Raw genomic sequence first — 26,969 nt, 5'->3', positions numbered from 1 at the left:
GACAGGCTTGGACCACACTCCCCCATCCTCAGTGATTGACAGGCTTGGGCCACACCCCCATCTTCAGTGATTGACAGGCGTGGACCACACTCCCCCATCCTCAGTGATTGACAGGCTTGGACCACACTCCTCCATCTTCAGTGATTGACAGGCTTGGGCCACACCCCCATCTTCAGTGATTGACAGGCTTGGACCACACTCCCCCATCCTCAGTGATTGACAGACTTGGACCACACCCCTCTCCTCATTGATTGACAGTCCGAGAGAACCACACAGCCCAGAGCGGGAGTGACCCCGGGGGAAAGGGGTGCTGGGTGCACAGTTTCCATGGATGCAGCGGAGAGGTCAGGGCCAGTGGCGAGCTGGACCAAAGTGGGCCAGAGGGAGGCGGTGGGGCCAACGTCCACACCGCCCCTGCCACCTTCTGTCCATTCCATCACTCATTCACTCTGCATTCTCACAGTGGCATTCATTCATTCACTCCTTTCCTCATTTGCTGCACACATTCCATCACTCATTCACTCTGCAGTCTCACAGTGGCATTCATTCATTCACTCATCTCCTCATTTCCTCCACACATTCCATCACTCATTCACTCTGCAGTCTCAGAGTGGCATGCATTCATTCATTCACTCATCTCATTTCCTCCACACATTCCATCACTCATTCACTCTGCAGTCTCAGGGTGGCATTCATTCATTCATTCACTCATCTCATTTCCTCCACGCATTCCATCACTCATTCACTCTGCAATCTCACAGTGGCATGCATTCATTCATTCATTTTCTCATTTACTCCACACATTCCATCACTCATTCACTCTGCATTCTCAGAGTGGCATTCATTCATTCATTCATCTCCTCATTTGCTCTACACTTGTCAAGAACTAGTGGGTATCACGCATTGACTCTTTCATTCACTCCACGTTTAGGGAGAAAACCCTGCACGTCATTCTTTCATTTATGCATTCACCCATTCGTTTATCAAGCAAGGCCTGTGTGTTACTCATTCGTTCATTCCCTCCACATTTGCAGGAATGAATCTCTGGGTGTCATTCATTCATTCCCTCCACATTTCTGGGGAATCCTTATGTGTCATTCATTCATTCCCTCCACATGTATGGGGAATCCCTGGATGTCATTCATTCATTCCCTCCACACTTGCAGGGAATATCTGGGTGTCTTTCATTCATTCTCTCTACATTTGCAGAAGTGAATCCTGGGTGTCATTCATTCATTCCCTCCACATTTGCGGGAATCCCTCGACATAATTCATTCATTCCCACCACATTTGTGGGGAATCCCTGGGTGTCATTCATTCATTCTCTCTACATTTTCGGAAGTGAATCCTGGGTGTCATTCATTCATTCCCTCCACATTTGTGAGGAATCCCTGGGTATCATTCATTCATTTTCTCTACATTTTCAGAAGTGAATCCTGGGTGTCATTCATTCATTCCCTCTATATTTGCGGGAGTGAACCCTGATGTCATTCATTCCCTCCACATTTGTGGGAATGAATCTTGGTGTTGTTCATTCATTCTCTCCACATTTGCAGGAGCAAATCTCTGAGTGTTATTCATTCCCTCTCCATTTGTAGGGAATCCTTAGGTGTCATACATTCATTCCCTCCATATTTGTAGGGAATCCCTGTGTATCATTCATTCATTCTCTCTACATTTGTGGAAGTGAATCCTGGGTGTCATTCATTCATTCCCTCCACATTTGTGGGACTGAATTCTGGGTGTCATTCATTCATTCTCTCCACATTTGTGGGGAATCCCTGAGTATCATTCATTCATTCCCTCCACATTTGTGGGAATGAATCTCTGGGTGTCATTCATTCATTCTCTCTACATTTGTGTGGACACCCTGAGCGTTATTCATACATGCACCCATTCATTCCCTCCACAGTCATTGGGAATGTCCTGTGTCACACACACACACACACACACACACACACACACACACCCTGCATTGACCAAGACCACCCCAGGTGCACAGTTCTAAGCTAAGGAAAGCAGACCCAAAGGAGTTTGCTGCAGGTATCTGGTGGGGAAGAGAGGGTCTTCATGGAGGCAGGAGCTGTCACCCATGGGCTGGAATGAAATGCAGATTTCCAAGAGGCTCCGGCAGGTCCATGATGGGCTGATGCCACAAGAAGGAGGGTTGAAGGTGTCACTCAAGACCGTGCTGGGTGCAGACAGGCGTGAGGAGCTGCACGGGGAAGAGGAGCCACAGGAGTTAGGGCAAGAGATATCCGTGAGTTGGTCCCACCGCTGTGGAGACCCAGCCTGCCGCAGAGCCAGGTGGACCAGCATACCAAGGGAGCTGGCATGATCACGTCGTCTGTGCCTGACAGCGAGCAGGGGAAACACCACTCCAGAGTGTGAGTTGTGGTCAGTTGGTAGCTTTGCATCCACCCCTTCCCAGCAGGGTGGTTTACAGCAGAAACAGGCAGTGAGATTCCTTGGCTCTTTCTGCCTCTCCAATAATAACTCAGGCAGGTTGAGGAGCTCCTGAGGGGCTCAGCTGTTCGGTAATACACTGGGGACCCTGTTGAGACCCACTTTTCTTCTTTTTTTTATTTTTTATTATGATTATTATTATTTTTTTGAGACGGAGTTTTGCTCTTCTTGCACAGGCTGGAGAGTGCAATGGCGCGATCTCAGATCACCATAACCTCTGCCTCCCGCGTTCAAGCAATTCTCATGCCTCAGCCTCCCAAGTAGCTGGGATTACAGGCGTGCACCACCACACCCGGCTTATTTTTAGTAGAGACGGGATTTCTCCATGTTGCTCAGGCTGGTCTGGAACTCCCGACCTCAGGCGATCCACACACCTCGACCTCCCAAAGTGCTGGGATTACAGGTGTGAGCCACCGTGCCCGGCCTCCTCTTTTTTTTTTTTTTTTTTACCTGTATTCTGACTTGTCCCCAACCCCTGCGAAGAGCAGGTGCAAATGCACTTGCCCAGCAGGCCAGGACCATGCTCCAGGTACATCACCACACCTGGCTTATTTTTAGTAGAGACGGGATTTCTCCACGTTGCTCAGGCTGGTCTCAAACTCCTGACCTCAGGCGATCCACCCACCTCGACCTCCCAAAGTACTGGGATTACAGGTGTGAGCCACCATGCCCGGCCTCCTCTTTTTTTTTTTTAACCTGTATTCTGACTCGTCCCCAACCCCTGCAAAGAGCAGGTGCAAGTGCACCTGCCCAGCAGGCCAGGACCATGCTCCAGCCTTAGGGAGGACCAGGATGATACACCTCAGGTCTCTTCTCCTTGAGGAGCTCTCAGTATGCTGTATGGTCCCTGAAATCCCCTCAGGAGGGCAAGGAGGATGAAACAGGCAGCCAGAGACAGGTGCAGAGTTCAGGCTCAGAGGCGCACGTGTGTTTCTGCTCAGATGCACATATTTGGAGATTAATGCAAAGCAGAATGTGGCATCTTCTCTACGCCCAGAAAACCTAGGGCCTGGGTGCCAAGCACCATGCCCTTGTCACTCACGGTTCAGGTTCCTGATGCCCTCTGCACCTCAGTGTCCCCATATGTAGTGCAAAGATGATAAGCGCGTCTTCCTAGGACGGGGGGCACAAGAAAACGTTTGCAGACATTCAATGTGACGTCTGCTCCAGGAAGATGTCACCCGAGGACTCAAGGACGCTTGGCACTCTCCTTCCCTGTCAACTCCAGGTAGCTAGGAAGGAAGCTGTGTGTGGCCGGGGAAGAGATGGAGGAAATTGAAACAATGCTGGACTTGAGAACTTGGACGCCTTTCACTGTGGCTTCCTGACGGACGCCATGAGGTCACTGGTTAACACAGCAGTGGCCACCGCTTCCCCTCCACTCACACCCAGCCAAGGTCACACTGGCCATAGTGACCACAGGCAGGGAAGGCTTGCACAGTCAACCCCAGACACCCCAGTGGGGACCTGAGGGATGAGGAGGCCAGGCTGGCTAGAGCCCCAGTGACTGCTGCGTCCCCCAAAAGCAGAAGCTCGGCCCTGGGGCTGCCCTGCCCTGGGGAAAAAGGGTCACTCTGGCCATGGCTGGGGCTGTCTGGGAGACAGGAAAACCCAAGCAAAAAAAAAGGGTGGAGCATTAAGAATGCAGGAACATTGAGGACTCAGGGCAGGCAGGGAGTCAGCCAGGAGGGGTGTGGTGGAAGGCCAGCTCAGACACAGGAAGTAAAACAGAAACGTAAGAGATGTCCTTTCTGCTTCAAGAGACAATCGTTTCTTATTGAGATTATACTTTACATCATGGAGGACATGTCTATTTCCACCACTTTGTCATTCCCCCAAAAGGCAACACCCCTTTAGGGGGAAAGTCAGTTCCCATTTCCCCATCCCCAGCCCCACCCATGATCATCTCCTTTCTCTCTATATGGATCAGCCTGTTCTGGGCATTTTATTGAAATGGAATCCTACACCACGTGGCCTTCTGTGTCTGGCTTCTCTCCCTGAGCGTCATGTCTTCAAAGTTCATCCACAGTGTAGAGCCTTGTTCCTTCGGTCAGAGCCTTGTTCCTTTTCACGGCTGTATACTATTCCACTGTGTGGCTGTGGGCTCTCGTTGTGTTTATCTCTCTGTCTGTTGATGGACGCTTGAGCTGTTTCCACCTTTCGGTTGTCGCGAAGAGTGCTGCAGGGAACATTCATACATAAGTTTGTATCGGTGCAACCATTTTTTGTTGTTGTTTTTGAGACAGAGTTTCACTCTTTTCACCCAGGCTGGAGTGCAATGGCAGGATCTCGGCTCACTGCAACCTCCACCTCCCGGGTTCAAGAGATTCTCCTGCCTCAGCCTCCTGAGTAGCTGGGATGACAGGCACCTGCCGACACACCCGGCTAGTTTTGTATTTTTAGTAGAGACGGGGTTTCACCGTGTTGGCCAGACTGGTCTGGAACTCCTGGCCTCAGGTGTTCCAGCCGCCTCAGTCTCCCAAGGTGCTGGGATGACAGGTGTGAGCCACCACACCCGGCCTCACCCATTTTTATATGAGATATTTTGCAATGCTACCCTCACCAAAACGACATACAGAAAAAATGTGTTATACATACAATTACATATAGATTATATATACACATAAAGTGATCTATAAAATATGTCGTATATAATTTTATATATGCTATGCTCAATATGTCACATATATGTATAAATTATATATAACATATAAGTAATACTATATAATATATTGTATATAATTATTAAATATGCATACTATATAACATGTTTAATTTATATAATTTGTAAATAAATTCTATATAAATATCATACATAAAAACATCTGTAATATATAATTTATATATTATATTACTTTACAGGATTATGTATATTATTTAAATATTCTTAAATTTATGTATCCATATAGCCTTAATTACAATATAAAAGAGAAACAAAAGTAAATAAAATGTTAATTAGGTAATATTTAATTTAATGTGCACACATTTGGCCATAATTTACAGGAAGACGTCATTAAGGGGCCAGGTGCAGTGGCTCACGCCTGTAATCCTAGCATTTTGGGTGGCCAAGGCAAGGGGATTGCCTGACCTCAGGAGTTTGAGGCCAGCCTGGGCAACAGGGTAAAATGTCCATCTTTACTAAAAGACAAAAATTTAGCTGGGCGTGGTGGCAACCACCTGCAGTTCCAGCTACTCAGGAGGCTGAGGCACGAGAATTGCTTGAACCCCAGAGGTGAAGGTTTGCAGTGAACAGCCACGATGCCACTGCACTCCAGCCTGGGTGACCCAGTGAGAATCTGCCTTCAAAATAAGAAAAAAGACATTATTAAGGGCTGGGTGCAGTGGCTCCGACCTGTAACCCCGACACTTTTGGAAACTGAGGCAGGAGAATTTCTGGAGTCTAGGAGTTGAGGACCAGCCTGAGCAACCAAGTGCAATCTTGTCTCTAAAAAAAAAAAAAAAAAAAAAAAAAAAAAAAAAAAAAAGACATTATTACATCATTAAGGAATCAGATGTTTGCTTAACAAATTCTCCACCTGTCTTTATTTGTCTCCAGCTTTTACCTATAGGAGGGGAATCGGTGCATGACAGGGTTAACCATTTGAGAACCCACCAGGTGATTTTCAGAGTCAATCTGCAAACACGCAGGACTCGAACAGGACATGGAAGATTCTAGTTTTTGCTCAGAAAGGTGCCCCAGCTACCGCTTCTTTTTTTTTTTTTTAAACAGGGTTTTGCTCTGTGGCTGAGGCTGGAGAGCAGCGGTGCAATCTCAGCTTGCTGCAACCTCCGCCTCCCTGGTTCCAGCAATTCTCCTGTCTCAGCCTCCCGAGTAGCTGGAATGACAGGCACCTGCCACCACGCCCAGCTAATGTTTTTTTGTATTTTTAGAAGAAACGGGGGTTTCACCACATTGACCAGGCTGGTCTCGAACTCCTGACCTCGTAATCCGCCCGCCTCAGGCTCCCAAAGTGCTGGGATGACAGGCATGAGCCACTGCGCCCGGCCTGTTATGTGAATTTCTTGTGCTGTAGGGTAGCCTAGGATGGGTCCTGCTTTGAAATCTTTTAAAGTATCCTTTCCTGTTGACCTGAGAACCTCCCTCAGGTCACAAAGAGAACAAAGACACGAGTGTCTGTCGATGATCACTGGTACCCTGGGATCCTTTCGCCTTTCACAGGAGAGAGACTGAAACTGGCTCACACCGTGGGGAGATACGTATACTGGAGGCTTGTCACAGCTGAGGGTTCCCGTCATTGAGGGTTTGGATCCAGGGAACAAGAGAAAAACACGCTCCTTTGTGTTCAAAGATGAAAATCTTCCCTGGGTTTAGGGGAACCCAGCTTTAGGTCTATGAGGGCCCAGCTTTGGGTTTAAAGGAGCTCAGCTTTGGGTTTAAGGGAAGCCCAGGTTTGGGTTTAAAGGAGCTCAGCTTTGGGTTTGGGAGAACTCAGATTTGTGGTTAAGGAAAGCCCAGCTGTAGGTTTAAAGGAGCTCAGCTTTGAGTTTAAAGGAGCTCAGCTTTGGGTTTAGGGGGAACCCAGCTTTGGGTTTAGGGGAATCCAGCTTTGAGTTTAAAGGAGCCCAGCTTTGGGTTTAAGGGAGCCCAGCTTTGGGTTTAAAGGAGCCCAGCTTTGGGTTTAGGGGAACCCAGCTTTGGGTTTAAAGGAGTCCAGCTTTGGGTTTAAGGGAGCCCAGCTTTGGGTTTAAGGGAGCCCAGCTTTGGGTTTAGGGGAACCCAGCTTTGGGTTTAAAGGAGCCCAGCTTTGGGTTTAAAGGAGCCCAGCTTTGGGTTTAGGGGAGCCCAGCTTTGGGTTTAGGGGAGTCCAGCTTTGGGTTTAAAGGAGCTCAGCTTTGGGTTTAGGGGAGTCCACCTTTGGGTTTAGGGGAGTCCAGCTTTGGGTTTAAAGGAGCTCAGCTTTGGGTTTAAAGGAGGTCAGCTTTGGGTTTAGGGTAACCCTGCTTTGGGTTTTGGGGAGCCCAGCTTTGGGTTTAGGGGAGCCCAGCGTTGGGTTTAGGGGAACCCTGCTTTGGGTTTAAAGGAGCCCAGCTTTGGGTTTAAAGGAGCCCAGCTTTGGGTTTAGGGGAACCCTGCTTTGGGTTTAAAGGAGCCCAGCTTTGGGTTTAAAGGAGCCCAGCTTTGGGTTTAGGGGAACCCTGCTTTGGGTTTAAAGGAGCCCAGCTTTGGGTTTTGGGGAGCCCAGCTTTGGGTTTAGGGGAACCCTGCTTTGGGTTTAAAGGAGCCCAGCTTTGGGTTTAAGGGAGTCCAGCTTTGGGTTTAAGGGAGCCCAGCTTTGGGTTTAGGGGAGTCCAGCTTTGGGTTTAGGGGAGCCCAGCTTTGGGTTTAGGGGAGCCCAGCTTTGGGTTTAAGGGAGCCCAGCTTTGGGTTTAGGGGAGCCCAGCTTTGGGTTTAAGGGAGCCCAGCTTTGGGTTTAAAGGAGATCAGCTTTGGGTTTAGGGTAACCCTGCTTTGGGTTTAAAGGACCCCAGCTTTGGGTTTTGGGGAGCTCAGCTTTGCGTCTAAGGGAGGCTCTCTTTGGTTCTTAAAGGAGCCTCTTTTTGAGTCTGAGGGAGGGCAGCTTTGGGTTTTAAGAAAGGCCTGCTTTGGATGTAAGGGAGCCCAGCTTCGACTTCAGACAAGAACAAGATAGTTGAGCCCGTCTCGGTTTCATCTCCGGGGGTCTCTCTCTTTGGCTGCTCCGCTGGGCACACGGCTGGAAATAGGGTGAGTAGAATCCCACTAATTACAATTAAACTATCATGAGGCAAGTCGGCGTCAATTAACCCTGAGCAACGGTCTTTAAACAGAGAACGGCTGTTAGGAAGTGGAGCCTGCAAACCTTCCTGTCATCTCTCTCTCATCTGTTCAACAAATGTGTCTGCCGTAACCCCCGGTAACCATTGGCACTGCGGCTCGGTAATGGCAGAAGTGCTTAAATTTCAGAAGACGTGCTATTTGCACCTTCTTCTTTTGCAGCAGGGCAGGGCCCACACGTCAATCACTGGGTTTTTTTCGTTTTTTGTTTTTTTTTCACTGAAGGGCATTTCATGTTAATTAGCTTAATTCCACGTACAGTGGCTTCCTGCTTTCCAGAGCAAGGCAGATTTTGCAGCTGCTGTTCCGACATCCCCACCCAGAGAGGTGTATGCACGGTAAAGTACTTGGAAATTTTTTAAAAAACAGCCGTCGTGCACACACACACACACATATTAATTTTGTTTTAAAAAGAGCTACTTGTGTTTCTCAGAATCCGCGCTCTGGCCGGTGGTGAAGCCCTGTGTTATACACTCTGAGAATGACATACAGAAATCAGAGAAACGCGGTCGCTGCCTTTGCCGAGAACATAGCTCAAAATCGTCACGGGCGTCCGCAGAGGGCAGCATGCAAATCTCGCTGGGCAAACTGTCTGTTTGGTTGGGTTATGCAATAGAGGAAAATCCACACAGAGCGACAGAGCTCAGAGCATTTCCTACGCGTTTTTGTGCTTAGCTACGAGGATTCTTGCCTTGTGATCTGAGGCCACCGAGGCAGGCAGGTCCTCTATTCCCCCGACGCCTGCCAGCTGCCGGTTCACTGGGGTTGGCAGCTCACTTTCAAGTCAGTAGAACACAGAGTTCGTTCAGAGGCAGGTGTTATCACAGTAACAGAGGTCACCGGGTCTACAAAGATGGGGAACTTTGAGGGTGTGAGGGATGCAAGCTGGGCTCCCCTAAACCCCAAGCTGGACTCTCCTAATCCCAAAGCTGAGTTCTCCTAAACCCCAAGCTGGGATCCCTTAAATCCAAAGCTGGACTCTCCTAATCCCAAAGCTGAGCTCCCCTAAACCCAAAGCTTGAAGAAAATGTGACTACATGGCCGGGCACGGTGGCTCACGCCTGTGATCGCAGCACTTTGGGAGGTCGAGGCAGGTGGATCACCTGAGGTCGGGAGTTTGAGACCAGCCTGACCAACATGGAGAAACCCAGTCTCTACTGAAAATAACAAAACTTAGCCAGGCATGGTGGCAGGTGCCTGTCAGCTACTCTGGAGGCTGAGGCAGGAGAATGACTTGAACCCGGGAGGCGGAGGTTGCAGGGAGCCAAGATGGCACCGTTGCCCTCCAGCCTGGACCACAGAGCAAGATTCAGTCTCAAGAAAAAAAAAAAAAAGAAAGAAAATCTGATTCCAGGCTGCACAGTGACCTCAAAGTCAGAGGGTGCAGGGACTCTCTTGTGACCAGCCCTCAGTGAGAGTTCCGGTATTTCATCCGTTGGCATCTCTAGATCTTAGTCATCTCAAGACCCGTCGCCTGGCACGTCTCGGCGGTATTCATTTGCAATCCCCCGATGAGTTACGACGTGGACTGATTTTTCGTAGGCGAATGTACCACCTGCAAAGCATCTTTGGTGAGGTGACCTATGTTTAAATGGGGCCGTTTGTTTTCCGGTGGCTGAGTCTGAAGAGGTTTTTTTGGCACATTTTGCATACTGGCTCTTTGTTTTACAAAAAAAGTTCTTTATTTTAATTTTTATTATACTTTAAGTCCTGGGATACATGTGCAGAATGTGCAGGTTTGTTACACAGGTATACACGTGCCATGGTGGTTTGCAGCACCTGTCAACCTGTCATCTACATTAGGAGTTTCTCCTAATGCTCTTCCTCCTCTTGCCCCCCACCCCCCGGCAGGCCCCAGTGTGTGATGTTCCCCTCCCTGCATTCTCATTGTTCAACTCCCACTTATGAGTGAGAACACGTGGTGTTTGGTTCTCTGTTCCTCTCTTAGTTTCTGAAAATGATAGTTTCCAGCTTCATCCATGTCCCTGCAAAGGACATGAACTCACCCTTTTTTTTTTTTTTTTCGTTTGAGACAGGGCCTTGCTCTGTCAACCAAGCTGGGGGCGGGGGGCGGCTGTGGTACAACAATTGCTCACTGCAGCCTCAACCTCCGGGCCTCGAGAGATCCTCCTGTCTCAGTTCCCTGTATAGCTGGGACTCCAGGTGTACACCATCATGCCCAGCTAATATTTTTAAATTGTTTGTGTAGACAAGCTCTCGCTTTTTTCTTTTTTTTTTTTTTTTTTAAGACAGAGTCTCACTCTGTCTCCCAGGCTGGAGTGCAGTGGTGCAATCTCTGCTGACTGCAACCTCGGCCTCCTGGGTTCAAGCAATTCTCCTGCCTCAGCCTCCTGAGAAGCTGGGATAACAGGCGCCCGTCACCATGCCCAGCTCATTTTTGTATTTTTAATGGAGACGAGGTTTCTCCATGTTAACCAAACTGGTCTCCAGCTCCTGACCTCATGATCCACCGCCTTGGCCTCCCAAAGTGCTGGGATTACAGGCGTGAGTCAGTGCACCTGACCACATACTGGTTACCAGGTACGTGTTTTGAAAATATCTTCTTTATGCCTGTGACTTCTCATTCCATTCACAGTGTCTTTTGCAGACCAGACGTTTTTGCCTTTATTATTATTATTATTATTATTATTTTTGAGACAGAGTCTCATTCTGTTGCTCAGGCTGGAGTGCAGTGGTGCAATCTCAGCTCACTGCAACCTCTCCTTCCAGGGTTCAAGCGATTCTCCTGCGTCAGCCTCCCAAGGAGCTCGGACTACAGGCACATGGCACCACACCTGGCTAATTTTTATATTTTTAGTAGAGACGGGGTTTCGCCATGTTGGCCAGGCTGGTCTCGAACTCCTGACCTCAGGTGATCTGCCGGCCTTGGCCTCCCAAAGTGCTGGGATGACAGACATGAGCCACTGCACCCGGCTGAGACCAGACATTTTTAACCCGAACAAAGTCCAACTTTTCAATCATTTCTTTCCCAGTTGCTGCCTTTGTTGTGGTGCCTAAAAAGTCATCACCACCAGATCTGAGATCAATTAGATTCTCTTCTCTACTATCTTCTAGAAGTTTTCTAGTTTTACGTTTTATATTGAGGTCTGTTAGCAGATGCCTATAATCCCAACACTTTGAGAGGCCAAGGGGGGCGGATCATTGGAGCCCAGGTGAGATGGCACTGCTGCACTCCATCCTGGGTGACCATGTGAAACTCTGTCTCAACAACCAAAAAAAGGACAGTGATGTATTCACTAAAAGACACCTAGATTTAAGCATAGAGAACCTAGAAATAAAACCACACAAATCTAATCAGTTCCTGTAACGTATACATATTTATGACCATCCCATTAACAAGACAGAGTCAAAAGGCCCAGCAGATAAATGTCTAACAAAGTCATGTCCCAAAAAGGACACCTGTGGTCAATCAACGTAGAAACATGCCAGCCTGTCTGGGCACAGGGGTTCGTGCCTGTCATCCCAGCACTTTGGGAGGTCAAGGCGGGCAGATTAGCTGAGGTCAGGAGTTCGAGACCAGCCTGGCCAACATGGTGAAACCCCATCTCTATTAAAAATACAAGAATTGGCCGGGTATGGTGGCTTACACCTGTAATCCCAGCACTTTGGGAGGCCGAGGCGAGCGGGTCACGAGGTCAGGAGATGGAGACCACCCTGGCTAACACGGTGAAACTCTGTCTCTACTAAAAATACAAAAAAACTAGCCGGACGTGGTGGCGTGCGCCTGTAGTCCCAGCTACTCGGAGCCTGAGGCAGGAGAATGGCATGAACCTGGGAGGCGGAGCTTGCAGTTAGCTGAGATCGCACCACTGCACTCCAGCCTGGGCAACACAGTGAGGCTCCGTCTCAAAAAATAATAATAATAATAATTACAAGAATTAGCTGGTGTGTTGGAGCACACCTGTAATCCCAGCTACTCAGGAGGCTGAGGTGGGAGTATTGCTTGAACTCAGGAGGTGCAAGCTTCTGTGAGCCAAGGTCGTGCCACTGCACTCCAGCCCGGGTGACAGAGGGAAACTCTGACTCAGCCAAAAAAAAAAAAAAGAAAGAAACATGTCAACCTCTGTGGCTGTGATGAAAATATAAGTTGAAACTTCTCACCCTTCAGGCAAATTGCTGTCACCCTTGTTGATGAGGATATGATAATGAGTGTTGCCCGTGTCTATTAGCTGCAAGCACCTATTGGTGCAATTTACTGGGGAACTATTTGGTGATACTGCCTCTGTTTCTGTCTTCTGGAAGGAATTGTAGAGAGTCAATATAATTTCTTCCTTAAATGTTGGGGAAAATGCATCAGTAAACCCATCGGGACCTGGAGCCTTTTGTTTGGGAAGGTTATTAAATTATTGATTCAATTTCTTTAAGAGATATAGGCTTACTCAGATTGGCTATTTCTTGTTGTGTGAGTTGTCAGATTTTGTCCTTTTGTGCTTTTCATCTAGGTGATCGATTTTATGGGCGCAGAATTGTGTATAATATTTCTTTATGAGCTTTTTAATATCCGTGGGATCTGTAGTGATGTCTCCTCTTTCACTTGCAGTATTAGTAACTTGTGTTCTCACTCTTTGTTGTTGTTGTTACCCTGGCCAGAAGCTTATTAGTCTCACTGATTGTTACTTCAAAGAACAAGCCTATGGTTTTGTTGGGTTTTTTTGCCTATTGACTTGCTGTTTTCAATTCCACTGATTTCTGTCCTCCATGGACTTCCTGTTTTCAAATTCATTGATTTATCCTCTAATCCATTATTTATGATTTCTTTCTTTCTTCTTCCATTAGATTTAATTTGCTCTTCTTTTTCTAGTTCCTTGAGGTGGAAACTTAAATCATTGATTTTAGATCTTACTTCCTCTCTAATACAGGCATTCAATTTAAAATATGCACACCCTTCACATCAGCCGTTCTTCTCCTAGAAATCTATCCTAGAAAATGTTCTCACAGGTATGCACAAAAATACTTACAGAGGAGTGTGTGTAAGCACAGGCTGAAGCAGAATTGATCCATCCAAATCCCCTCACTGTGGGGCATATGGTTAGAGATACTACAAGACATTCACAAAGGTGGTGACGGGTGTATGTCCTACCAGAAAAATAAAACTCACCTGTGTTTGGAAGGAGACTCCACAGTAAAGGAGCTCCCAGAGGTTATTTCTGAAGGGGAGTGGGACCTGGAGGGGAAAGATATGAAGACAAACATGAATACAGAGCTCTCCATTTCCCTTTATTCTTTTACTCATAACAAGGGTGTGTGTGTTCTGTAATTGGAAGGTCTAAACATTAAACCAAAGTTGAAAACTCAGTGGTGTTTGGAAGTTCAGAAGAGGTTGCATCTGCTTCTGTGGGTGAGGGGACTTGGGAACATGCCTGGAAGGGGTGGTATGAACCCTGGTTTTATTAGGATAAGTTGCAGTTCAGTGGGAAGGGACCACCGGAAAGGCAGACAGCAGGGGGCGGGAGGCTTCTGGTATGCTCCATGATAGTCTTTGCACCCTGAGCCCACCACCTAGCCTCTCTGTTTCCTTAGCCCCTGCTATCTATGTGACATAAAAAGATACCTGTGCCAGGTGCAGTGGCTCACACCTGCAATCCCAGCACTTTGGGAGGCCGAGGAGGGCAGATCATGAGCTCAGGAGTTCAAGACTAGCCTGGCCAACATGCTGAAACCCCATCTCTATTAAAAATACAAAAATTAGCCGGGCGTGGTGGCAGGTGTCTGTAATCCCAGATACTCAGGAGGCTGAGGCAGGAGAATCGCTTGAACCCAGGAGGCGGAGGTTGCAGTGAGCCGAGATCGCATCACTATGCTCCAGCCTGGGCGACAGAGTGAGACTCTACCTCATAAATAAATAAATAAATAAATAAATAAATAAATAATACCTGTGTCACTTCAGCTTCCCATAATGAAAACCTCCAATTTCTTCCTACTTCCTCCCTCCCAAAAGCACCTGTCTGTCACCCTACAGCCTCTCTGCAATCTCTTATTTACAGTCTGCCTTCTGCAATCTCTCTGGTTTATGGGATCCCTGTTTGCAAAAGGTATGTTGGTAATAATTTCTGCTTCCCTACTGTGCCTACACACACCACACACACACACACACACACACACACACACGCCTGCAAGTGCCATTTCATTTTAAAAGCATTGGTGTCTGTCATATAGAGAAATGCATAGGATTGGAAACAGGAGATACCAAAGGAAGGTTCCAGAGGAGTCAAGACCTTCTCTTTGTCATTGCTTCTGGCCACAGCTCTGACGTCTGACCCCACTCCAGCCCAGGGACCAAGAGATGTTTTAGCCCATGTTCCTTATGTCTTCCTGTAGACCAGGTCTCCTCCTCTATGATGGAGTGGGAGGTCCATGATGGCAAGACAATGAGGGGCACGTGCAGGCATTTTAAGGAATCATTCTTCATCCACAGCTAGTCACTAACCATGATGAGACCACTGTCGCTTTCCGTGACACCAGCTCCTTGCTAGGACCATCTCCCTGGGGTCCTTTCTCTCCCTGAAAGTCTCTTGCAGGCATTCTTTGGAAAGTACTCCTGGGCTCTGGGTGTTTGCTGAAGCCTGTTCTTGTCACACAGTTGCTTGAGGGCAGGTTTCTCAGCCTCGGCACTGCTGACATTTCACACCAGATCATCCTCCGTGGTGGGGCCATCCTGTGTACCGTGGGGTGTTGAGTAGTGTCCCTGGATCCACCCACCAGATGCCAGGAGCATCTTCCCAATTATGATACCTGAATCATTCACGTTTGCAAACCATTGAATGGATAGATAATTGATGCATAGATAAATAATTGATAGATGATTGATGAACACATATATGTCATTGTTAGATAACTGATACACAGATGATAAATAGATGTAATTAATAGATAATTGGTTGGTAGGTAATTGATATGGATAGATGACAGATCCGTAGAAAGATGATTGATTCATAATTGATACATGATAGATATGATTGCTAGATAGATAAGTGATAGAAGACAGATAGATGATTGATAGATAATTGATATAGATAGATGATAGATCATTGGTTGCAAGATGATTAGCTGATTGATAGATAATTGATATAGACAGACAATAGATCATAGATGGATGACAGGGGATTGATAGACAAATGGATTCATGGATAGATAGATGGTGAATTTCTTTTTTCTTTTTTTTTTTTTTTGAGATGGAATCTCACTCTGTCACCCAGGCTGGAGTGCAGTGGCACGATCTCAGCTTATTGCAACCTCTGCCTCCTGGGTTCAAGCAATTCTCCTGCCTCAACTTCCCAAGTAGCTGGGATTACGGTGGCCACCAACACGCCCGTCTAAGTTTTGTATTTTTAGTAGAGATGGGGCTTCACCGTGTTGGCCAAGCTGGTCTCAAACTCCTGACCTCAGGTGATCCACCCACCTCAGCCTCCCAAAGTGCTGAGATTACAGGCATGAGCCACTGCACCAGGCCAATGGTGAATTTCTTATGCTCAGGCCAGGTTGTCAACCTCAGCACTGTAGATATTTGAGGCTGGATGATTCTCTGTGGTGGGGCCCTCTTGTGCATGGTAGGGTGTTGAGCGCCAACCCTGGGCTCCACCCACCAGATCCTAATAGCATCCTTCCTTAAGTTGTGACAACCAGAGATGTCTCCTACATTTCCAACTATTCTTGAGGGTGGGGGAAGCCTTTTAGGTGACCCTTGTTCTTCTAGACCTGGCATTGGTCACCCTCAGCTACCTCTCAAACATCTACATGACCCATTATATTTCTTTTTTTTTTTTTTTTTTTTTTTTTTTGAGACGAAGTCTCACTCTGTCTCCAAGGCTGGAGTGCAGTGGCACGACCTCGGCAGACTGCAAGCTCCGCCTCCCTGGTTCATGCCATTCTCCTGCCTCAGCCTCCCGAGTAGCTGGGACTACAGGCACCCACCACCACGCCCGGCTAATTTTTGTTGTCGTTGTCGTTGTTGTATTTTTAGTAGAGACAGGGTTTCACCGTGTTAGCCAGGATGGTCTTGATCTCCTGACCTAGTGATCCACCTGCCTCGGCCTCCCAAAGTGCTGGGATTACAGGTGTGATCCTCTGCGCCCAGCCGACCCATTATTTTTCTAAATCGATATCAAGGACTCTTGCTCAAACATGTCTGGGTGCACTAACAGTGACCCTGAGACCACATTGTAAAATCCTGAACAACCTGGTCATGGGAAATGTCCCAAACCTGGATTCTTCCCATTCACCTAAATACTGATCCATCCATCTACTCATCCACCCACCCACTCACTCATCCATTCACAAATGCACCCACCATTCATCCACCCTTCCACCCACCCATCTACCCATCCCCATCCATTCATCATCCATCCACCCACCCATCCACCCTCTCATCCATCTATCCACCCATCCATCCATCCACCCATCCACCTACTCATCTATACATCTTCCCATCCATCTACCCATCAACTCATCAATTCATCCACCCACACATCCATTCACCTAAATACTGATCCATCCATCTACTCATCCACCCACCCACTCACTCATCCATTCACAAACCCACCCACCATCTACCCACCCTTCCACCTACCCACCCTTCCACCTACCCATCCATCTACCCATCGCATCCATTCATCATCCATCCACCCACCCATCCACCCTCTCATCCATCTATCCACCCATCCATCCATCCACCCACCCACCTACTCATGTATACATCTTCCCATCCATCTACCCATCAACCCATCAATTCATCCACCCACACATCCATTCACCTAAATACTGATCCATCCATCCACCTATCCACCCACCTACCCACCCACCATTCATCCACACATTCACTCTTCCACCCACCCACCCACCCATGCACTGCATCCATCAATCCATCCAACCATCCATCCATCCACCCATCCATCTGCCCACCCAGGCACTCATCCACTCAGCCACCCATCCATCCATTCACCCATCCATCCACCCACCTATGTACCCATTCATCCACTCATCTATGCATCTACCCATCCATCCACCCACCCATCCATGCATGTATTCACCCATCTACCCATCCATCCACTCTCGTCTCTGTCTTCATCTTCCCATGCCTTCTCTCTGTGTCTGTGCCTAAATTCTCTTTCTCCTGAGGACACCAGTGAATTCTATTAGGGCCTCTCCCTACTCTATTATGACTGCATTTTTGACTTCAGGAATGACATAGACTCAGACCCTATTTCTAAGTAAGAAATGGCCATACTAACGAGTGTATCATGCAGGGTGTGGTCCACGACAACTTCCTCCTATGTAATCAAAGTAGGTAATTGAAGCCAGCATCTGTTTTGATTGTCTTCCAGCAACACAGCTCCAACAGAGTGCCATCTGCCACGTTTGGGGTTCAGGGCCTCCTGAGGCAGCCCTATCAAAAGAACCACAAACTGGGTGGTGCAAACACCCCACAAACCCAGAAAGGAGAGCAGATGAGAAGCATGGGGCTGGCTTGTGACTCCTTAGGGCTGGGCCCTGTCGCTCCCCTGTGTGCTCAATACTTGGGGACAGCCCCCAACACCCAGGAAGGAGGAGTTCTTGTAGCTAGAAGACAATAGCTGTCAAAAAGGGTCTGTCACCGGCATGCCATCCCTGCTGCCAATAAGGGGCTACCTTTTGTGTCTTTCTCATCCCAATCCTGTAAGGTTCACCCCGAACAAGACTGTAGGATTCCTGCTCTCCGCATGTGAACCCTTCAGAAAGGGGTTCCCAGGGCTGGGAATGAGGGGAGAGCAGCTCCAAGAATCAGGAACACGCCGGGCGTGGTGGCTCACACCGGTCATCCCAGCACTTTGGGAGGCTGAGGTGGGCGGATCATCTGAGATCAGGAGTTTGAGACCAGCCTGGCCAACATGATGAAACCCCATCACTACTAAAATTACAAAAAAAAAAAAAAGGGCTGGGCACGGTGGCTTACATCTGCAATCCCAGCACTTTGGGAGGCTGAAGAGGGTGGATCACCTGAGGTCAGCAGTTCGCAACCATCCTGGCTAACATGGTGAAACCCCTTCTCTACTAAAAATATAAAAATTAGCCGGGCGTGGTGGCGGGTGCCTGTAGTCCCAGCTACTCGGGAGGCTGAGGCAGGAGAATCGCTTGAACCCGGGAGGCGGAGGTTGCAGTGAGCTGAGATCACACCGTTGCACTCCAGCCTGGGCAAAAAGAGTGAAACTCCGTCTCAAAAAGAAAAAAAAAAATTACAAAAAATTAGCCAGGCGTGGTGGCGGGTTCCTGTAGCCCCAGCTACCCAGGAGACTGAAGCAGGAGAATCGCTTGAACCCGGGAGGTGGAGGTTGCCTTGAACTGAGATCATGCCATTGCACTTCAGCCTGGGCAACAGAGCAAGACTCCATCTCAATTAAAAAAAAAAATCAGAACCATCCACAGAGGATGAATAAACAGAATTTGTCTATCCATACAGTGGACAATTTTTTTATTTATATAAATAATATTTTTATTTGTATTTTGCCCCCCAAAAGCTATTTTTTAAAAGACCTGGTTATACAAATGATTGTATTTTACAACTGAGGGAATAGATAATTAAAATATTCATGTTACCACATTAATAGACCTAAAGAAAAATGTGATTATTTTCATAGATGCTGAAAAGGCCTTTCATAAAATTTTAATAACTATTTCTGATTAAAAAAACACATGTTTTATATTAATTCATAGACTCTTACCATTGCAAAGTACATATATCTCATTATGGACTTACATTTCTTCTTTTTTATTATTATTATACTTTAAGTTCTAGGGTACATGTGCACAACGTGCAGGTTTGTTACATAGGTATACATGTGCCATGTTGGTGTGCTGCACCTATTAACTGGTCATTTACATTAGGTAGTTCTCCTAATGCTATCCCTCCCCCAACCCTCCACCCCACAACAGGCCCCAGTGTGTGATGTTCCCCATCCTGTGTCCAAGGGTTCTCATTGTTCAATTCCCACCTATGAGTGAGAACATGTGGTGTTTGGTTTTCTGTTCTTGCGATAGTTTGCTGAGAATGATGGTTTCCAGCTGCATCCATGTCCCTGCAAAGGACATGAACTCATCCTTTTTGATGGCTGCATAGTATTCCATGCTGTATATGTGCCCACACAATGGACTACTATGCATCCACTAAAAGGACTTAAGCTCTGACACAGACTCCTGTGTGGATGAACTTTGAAGACTCCAGGCTCAGTGACAGAAGCTGGACACAAAAGATCACCTATTGTCGAATTTTCTTCTTATAAAATGTCTAGAATAGGCAAATCCACAGAGACCAGAAGGCAGATTTGAGGTTGACAGGGGCTGAGGACAGGAAACAACAGGATCGACAGTTGTGGGGTTCTCAACGGTTTTTGTTTTGTGTTGTGTTGTTTTGTTTCGAGATGGAGTTTTGCTTTTGTTGCCCAGGCTTGAGTGCAATGGTGTGATCTCGGCTCACTGCAACCTCTGCCCACCACCCAGGTTCAAGCGATTCTCCTGCCTCAGCCTCTGGAGTAGCTGGGATGACAGGCACCCGCCACCACACTCGGTTAATTTCTTGTGTATTTTTAGTAGAGATGGGATTTCACCATGTTGGCCAGGCTGGTCTCGAACTCCTGACCTCAGGTGATCTGCCCACCTCAGCCTCCCAAAGTGCTGGGATGACAGGTGTGAACCACGATGCCTGGCCAGGTTCTGAGTTTTGTTCAGGGAGGAAAATGGGTCTGGAATTGCATGATGGTGTTGTTTACACATCTGTGAATATATTAAAAACCATTGAAATGTACGAATGAGCGAAAGGTTATGGTATGTAATATGTAACTCACATCTTGGTAAAGCTAGGGTATTTTTTGTTTGTTTTGTTTTATTTTATTTATTTATTTTTGAGACGGAGTCTCGCTCTGTCACCCAGGCTTGAGTGCAGTGGCGCCATCTCAGCTCACTGCAAGCTCCACCTCCCGGGTTCACGCCATTCTCCTGCCTCAGCCTCCAGAGTAGCTGGGACGACAGGCACCTGCCACCAAGCTAATTTTTTTGTTTTTTTGTTTTTTTTTTTAGTAGAGATGGGGTTTCACCATGTTAGCCAGGATGGTCTCGATCTCCTGACCTGGTGATCCGCCCGCCTCGGCCTCCCAAAGTGCTGGGATTACAGGCGTGAGCCACGGCGCCAGGCTGGTAAAGCTGTTTTTAGAAGAAATAAAAGAGAGGGCTGGGAGAGATACACACAGACCCTCAACAGGCGAGAAACATTCCTGGATGCATTGCTGCCAGAAAGGTATACATTTTCCTGCAAAGCGTAAGAAAAAGGGTCCAACCTGGCCGGGCGCGGTGGCTCACACCTGTCATCCCAGCACTTTGGGAGGCCGGGGCTGTTGGATCACCTGAGGTCAGGAGTTCGAGACCAGCCTGGCTAACATGGTAAAACCCCGTCTCTACTCAAAATACAAAAAGTAGCCAGGCGGGGTGGCGGGCGCCTGTAGTCCCAGCTACTCGGGAGGCTGAGGCAGGAGAATCATTTGAACTCAGGGAGGCAGAGGTTGCAGTGAGCCGAGATCACGCCACTGCACCCCTGCCTGGGTGACAGAGTTCCAAAAAAAAAAAAGAAAGAAAGAAAAGAAAAGAAAAAGAAAAGAAAAAAATAGGGTCTAACCTGCAGCCCCTGAGCGCCCACCTGTGGTCGGTCTGTTGCTTCAGACCATTCAGTGCCCAGATATTTCTGGAAAAGCCACCTCTGCAGGCCAGACACCGCCAAGAGCAACCGTAGTACTCATTTTGTGAAATTTCCATCCTGCCGCCCCAGCCTCGGCGGGACCCAAACCGCAAGCCGGTGCCTCTTGTGTCCGGGCAGCTGGTGACGGTTAGAGGTAATTTCTTGATTAATCACCCACGTTGCTCAGCAGTCCTGGCTGACTGTCTTCCCTGGTGGTTGTCCAGTGGCCACAGGGGACAGACCCGAAGTTGCAACACGTCTGGCTGTGAAGGGACTGCTCGCTGGATCGTCAGACCACACAGGTTACAGACATGAGGGTGGCTGGGTGAGGCCGCCATTGCAGGACTTGCAACAGCACGTGCTGGTTAAATGTGTGCACAGCTGCCTACCTGGAGGGTTAAAGCCACAAATTCCAGCCCAGGTGTGGTGGCTCAGGCCTGTAATCCCAACACTTTGGGAGGCCGAGGCAGGAGGATTGCTTGAAACCAGGAGTTTGAGACCAGCCTGGGCAAAAGAGTAAAACCCCATGTCTACAAAAAATAAAAATATTAGCTGGGCATGGTGGCATGCACCTGTAGTCCCAGCTACTCAGGAGGATTGCTTGAAGCCAGGAGTTTGAGACCAGCCTGGGCAAGATAGTAAAACCCCATGTCTACAAAAAATAAAAATATTAGCTGGGCATGGTGGTACTCTCACCTGTAGTCCCAGCTACTCAGGAAGCTAAGGCAGGGGGATTGCTCGAAGCCAGGAGTTTGAGACCAACCTGGGCAATATAGCAAAACCCCGTGTCTACAAAAAATAAAAATATTAGCTGGGCATGGTGGCATGCACCTGTAGACCCAGCTACTCAGGAGGCTGAGGCAGGAGGATTGCTTGAGGCCAGGCGTTGGAGGCTGCAGTGAGTTACGTTTGCACCACTGCCCTCCAGCCTGAGCTGGAGCAAGACCCCATCTCCATAAAACAAACAACAATTCCAGGGCACCCCTGTTTCCAGTTCTGTCCACTTTACATTCTCGAAATAAAACTAGTGTCCCTTTGACAGACACATTTTTCATCAGCAGTGCATGGCTGAAGCGTCTCTCCTTCCAGACGTCCGCCACGGCCACAGCAGGCAGAACCCTAAGAAGGAAGGGCCTGATTTTCCTCCTGAAGCCATAGGTGGCCGGAGGTGCCCAGCTGGCTGTGGAGGGCGGTGCTGACTTGTGCATAACCGTAGGTTTCACACTGGGCACGTCCAGGCGGGGCACAAAACTTCTCCCTGAAACTGAAATGAAAGCTCTGGGCCATTTTAAAAGCAGTTTGAGGAAGCTGTCTGTGCAGCAGTTGGTAAGAAGTCACAGGCCTCCTCTGGAGGAAGAAAGAGCAGGGTGGAGCCTTGGGTTGACATGGGTGTTACAAGCTAGAAAGACTTGGGAGATCTCCCGGCGCTCGGATTGTATGTTTTCTGCTGATAGATGCTTTGTGGGAGGAATGTCCCTGAAATGAAAGGATTGACACCTGGGGGCTGATGGTCGGTCGCTTTGTGGTTTCCATCCATGGGGGACAGTGAGTGAGTCGTGAGGTCTGTACAACAATGCGTTCAACCTGCCCAGGGGAGCCACAGGCCCCACTCTGGATCTTCTAAGAGTCTCGGCCTATGACATGCACCAAGGTCTCCAATGACCTCCCTGATCCAAGGAAGGAGGGGAAGGAGGGAGGGGAAGGAAGGAAGGAAGGGAGGGAGGAGGGAGGGAGGGAGGGAGGGAAAGAAGGAATGAAGGAGAGAGGGAGGGAAGAGAAGGAAGGATGGGAGGGAAGGAGGAAAGAAAGGAGGGAGGGAAGGAAGGAGAGAGGAGAAAGAGGAAAGACAGAAGGAAGGTAGGAAGGAAGGNGACGGAAGGAAGGGTGGGAAAAGGGAGGCAGTGGGGAGAACAGAAGAGAAGGGAAGGAAGGAGGGAAGAAGAGAAGGTAGGAGGGAGGGAGAGAAGGAAGGAGCGAGGAGGAAGGAAGGAGAAAGGGGAGAAGAGAGGAAAGAAGAAAACGACAGAGGGTGAAGAAAGGAAGCAGAGAGGCAGGGAAAGAAGAAGAAGAGGGAAGGAGGGAGGAAGGGCGGGAGGGATGGAGGAGACAGGGAGCCCTCTGCGAACGCATGTCCCCTCCCTCCTTGGTCCCCGGGGAGCGCTCCCGGCAGCCACCTCCCCGCCCGCGCCCCTGAGCCATGCGCCCCTTCCCTCTGCAGAGCCCGGGCGAGGACCCCTCCAGGATGCACGTCCCCAACAGCACCGGCCCGGACAACGCGACGCTGCAGATGCTCCGGAACCCGACGATCGCGGTGGCCCTGCCCGTGGTGTACTCGCTGGTGGCGCTGGTCAGCATCCCGGGGAACCTGTTCTCCCTGTGGGTCCTGTGCCGACGCATCGGGCCCAAATCCCCCTCGGTCATCTTCATGATCAACCTGAGCGTCACGGACCTGATGCTGGCCAGCGTGCTGCCGTTCCAGATCTACTACCATTGCAATCGCAACCACTGGGTGTTCGGGGTGCTGCTGTGCAACGTGGTGACCGTGGCCTTTTACGCAAACATGTACTCCAGCATCCTCACCATGACGTGCATCAGCGTGGAGCGCTTCCTGGGGGTCCTGTACCCGCTCAGCTCCGCGCGCTGGCGCCGTCGTCGTTACGCGGTGGCCGCGTGCGCCGGGACCTGGCTGTTGCTCCTGGCCGCCCTGTCCCCGCTGGCGCGCACCGACCTCACCTACCCGGTGCACGCCCTGGGCATCGTCACCTGCTTCGATGTGCTCAAGTGGACCATGCTCCCCAGCGTGGCCATGTGGGCCGTGTTCCTCTTCACCATCTTCATCCTGCTGTTCCTCATCCCCTTCGTGGTCACCGTGGCCTGTTACACGGCCACCATCCTCAAGCTGTTACGCACGGAGGAGGCGCACGGCCGGGAGCAGCGGAGGCGCGCGGTGGGCCTGGCCGCGGTGGTCCTGCTGGCCTTCGTCACCTGCTTCGCCCCCAACAACTTCGTGCTCCTGGCGCACATCGTGGGTCGCCTGTTCTACGGCAAGAGTTACTACCACGTCTACAAGCTCACGCTGTGTCTCAGCTGCCTCAACAACTGTCTGGACCCGTTTGTGTATTACTTTGCGTCCCGGGAATTCCAGCTGCGCCTGCGGGAATATCTGGGCTGCCGTCGGGTGCCCGGAGACCCCCTGGACACGCGCCGCGAGAGCCTCTTCTCCGCCAGGACCACGTCCGTGCGCTCCGACGCCGGTGCGCACCCCGAGGGACTGGAGGGAGCCCCCAGGCCCGGCCTCATGAGGCAGGAGAGCGAGTTCTGAGTCCCCGGGGGTGCAGCTTGGAGAGCCACGGGCGCATGGAGAGGCCACGGTGCCAGAGGTTCAGGGAGAACAGCTGCGTTTCTCCCCGGGCACTGCAGAGGCACCGGTGAGGAAGGGTCTCCAGGTTTCACTGAGGGTAGAGAAACCAGCCAAGCCCAGCGGGGCGCACAGGGCGCTCTGTGAGGCTGCAGAGGGGGCCTCGGCCTCTCTGTACCATGCACCAGACAGCGTGTGCCACCATGCCCTGCTAATTTTTGTATTTTTTTTTTTTTTAGTGGAGCCGGGGTGTCCACCCTCGAGTTCCTTAGACACTCCTTCTCACACCTGTCCGTCCCCGAGCATGGACATTCAACCAGCCCCGCTCCCTCTGCCACTCCATTTCTGGATATATCCTCCCTGGGCGACCTGCCAGCCCCATTCCCAGCTCCTCTCCTTGCTGACATCGTCCCTTAGCTGTGGTTCTGGCCTTTATTCTCCCCCAGAGGTGCTGCTCTCCTTAGTGTGGTGCACACCGACATTGCTGTTGATTTCACTCAGGGCCACTGTGGTGCTTGTGGTTGGAATTGTTCTTTCAGAGGAAGGGGGACAGATTTATATACTTCATCTCTGATGACTCCGGGAGCACCTGAGGTTCCTGCAAGTCAACTACTCCCGTGTTCCCCACATCTGCTCCCTGCCCCACCGCACCTGCCAACCTGGAGCTCACCACGGTGATTTTTGGCATGGTTGCTCTGACCTGGCTTGGAGGGCCCCTCACCCCTCTTTTGCTTCCGTGAATCCCTGAGAGGGAAGGAGGTCCCATCAGGCCCCTGGACCACCATCAGGCCTCCCTGACTCAGGATGAGGACCTGGGAGGCCCAGGTGTGGAAACGAGGCTCGGTGAGATGGGTCCCAGCCCATCCCAACCCAACCGTGCAGCTTGATTCCGCAGTTCCCGGCCTTCTGCGCCTTGTCTGCGTCGTGTTCCCCCCCTGGCGAGTCCATCCGGGGTCCAGGGAGCAGGCAACTGGCCAGACCCGTGAGACCGTTTGGAGATCAAGCGCCGGACAGAGGTGTGGACCGCAGGAACGTGCAGGGGTGTCAGTCACTGGGCCCCCTCCATGCTGTGTGGGTGGTGAGCAGGCTGTGTGTATTTGTCTTCCTTCTTCTGCACGGGACGTGCCTGTGCCAGCCCCAATACCTGAGCTGGTTTAGCGTAAAGAAGAGCTCTGACTCCCCATGGGCGTCCAAACATTACAGGGAATTGGATTCCTGGCTCTGTTGGGTGAGAAAGACGGTTCTGGAGGCGAGAATGGGAGAGCTGGCCATCTGCCCAGGGGCTCTGGGCAGTCTCCATAGTGGGTGGCCTCGGATGCCCAGCCCCTCCCTTTCTGTGCACTGGGGACACCGACGGAGGCCAAAGCTGCTGTTCAGAGGCCCTCTGTTGGCGCCTCTCTCCTGCCATCATCACCATGGAAGGAAAACAGAGATGGCTTAGTAATGAATTCAATCATTCCCAAAACCCGTGTCCACCCGGAACATCAGGATGGGACCGTGTTTGGAAATCGGCTCTTTACAAATGTAATTTTTTTTTTGTACTTTTTTTTTTTTATTATTATACTTTAAGTTCCAGGGTACATGTGCGTAACGCGCAGGTTTGTTACATATGTATACTTGTGCCATGTTGGTGTGCTGCACCCGTCAACTCGTCAGCACCCATCAACTCGTCATTTACATCAGGTGTAACTCCCAATGCAATCCCTTCCCCCTCTCCCCTCCCCGTGATAGGCCCCTGTGTGTGATGTTCCCCTTCCCGAGTCCAAGTGATGTCATTGTTCAGTTCCCACCTATGAGTGAGAACATGCGGTGTTTGGTTTTCTGTTCTTGCGATAGTTTGCTGAGAATGATGGTTTCCAGCTGCATCCATGTCCCTACAAAGTAATGAAGTAAGGCGAGGCCATCCTGCATTTACAATGGGCCCAATCCAGTGTCCCTGTGAGAGACGGAAGAGGAGACAGACACAGCGGAGGAGGCCACGTGGAGACATTGGCAGAGATTGGAGTGATGTGGCCACAAGCCCAGGGACACCCGGAGCCCCCAGGAGCTGGGAGAGGCAGGAAGGAGCCTCCTCTAGAGCTTTCCAGGCAGTGTGACCCTGACACACCTGGGTCTCAAATTTCTGGTCTCCAGGACCGGAGGAGGATAAACTCGTGTGAAGCCCCCAGTTTCTAGGAATTCTGGGATTGCATTTCAGCAGCTCCCGCCAACGCACACACGCATTGAATCCCCTGTGACATCCTGAAACTGTGACGTGGACCCGTGCAACGCGCTGGTTCCTGGGTGGGTCATTTCGGGAGGCCCGCTGTGCCCCAGGCTGGATCCCAGGGAGTGCTGTGTGTGTGTGAGCAAGAAAGCTTTTTAATCACCTGGGTGCAGGCGGGCTGACTCCAAAAAGAGAGTCATCAAAGGGAGAGAGGGGTGGGGCCGTTTTACAGGATTTGGATAGATAAAGGAAAATCACAGTCAAAGGGGATTGTTCTCTGGTGGGCAGGGGTGGGGGGTCCCAAGGTGCTCAGTGGGGGCGCTTTTGAGCCAGGATGAGCCAGGAGAAGGAATTTCACAAGGTCATGTCATCAGTTAAGGCAGGGACAGGCCATTTTCATTTTCAC

The 26,969-nt window shown here is 49.8% G+C and overlaps 1 protein-coding gene across 1 annotated transcript in view; it reads left to right on the top strand.

Annotated features, from left to right (window-relative positions):
* The window catches only part of P2RY8 (P2Y receptor family member 8), a 66,225-nt gene extending 41,815 nt beyond the window's left edge, over nucleotides 1–24,410 (top strand). The window contains exon 2 of the mRNA XM_025372975.1: nucleotides 23,218–24,410. Within this exon, the coding sequence (XP_025228760.1) occupies nucleotides 23,242–24,321 (1,080 nt within the window). The 5' untranslated portion in view covers nucleotides 23,218–23,241 and the 3' untranslated portion in view covers nucleotides 24,322–24,410. The remainder of the gene's footprint in view (nucleotides 1–23,217) is intronic.
* The last annotated feature ends 2,559 nt before the right edge of the window (nucleotides 24,411–26,969 follow it).

Source organism: Theropithecus gelada, chromosome X (assembly GCF_003255815.1).
Source record: "Theropithecus gelada isolate Dixy chromosome X, Tgel_1.0, whole genome shotgun sequence".
Classification (NCBI taxonomy): Eukaryota; Metazoa; Chordata; class Mammalia; order Primates; family Cercopithecidae; genus Theropithecus; species Theropithecus gelada.
Note: the sequence above shows the minus strand (reverse complement) of the source record. Positions and strands in the feature narration are given on the sequence as shown.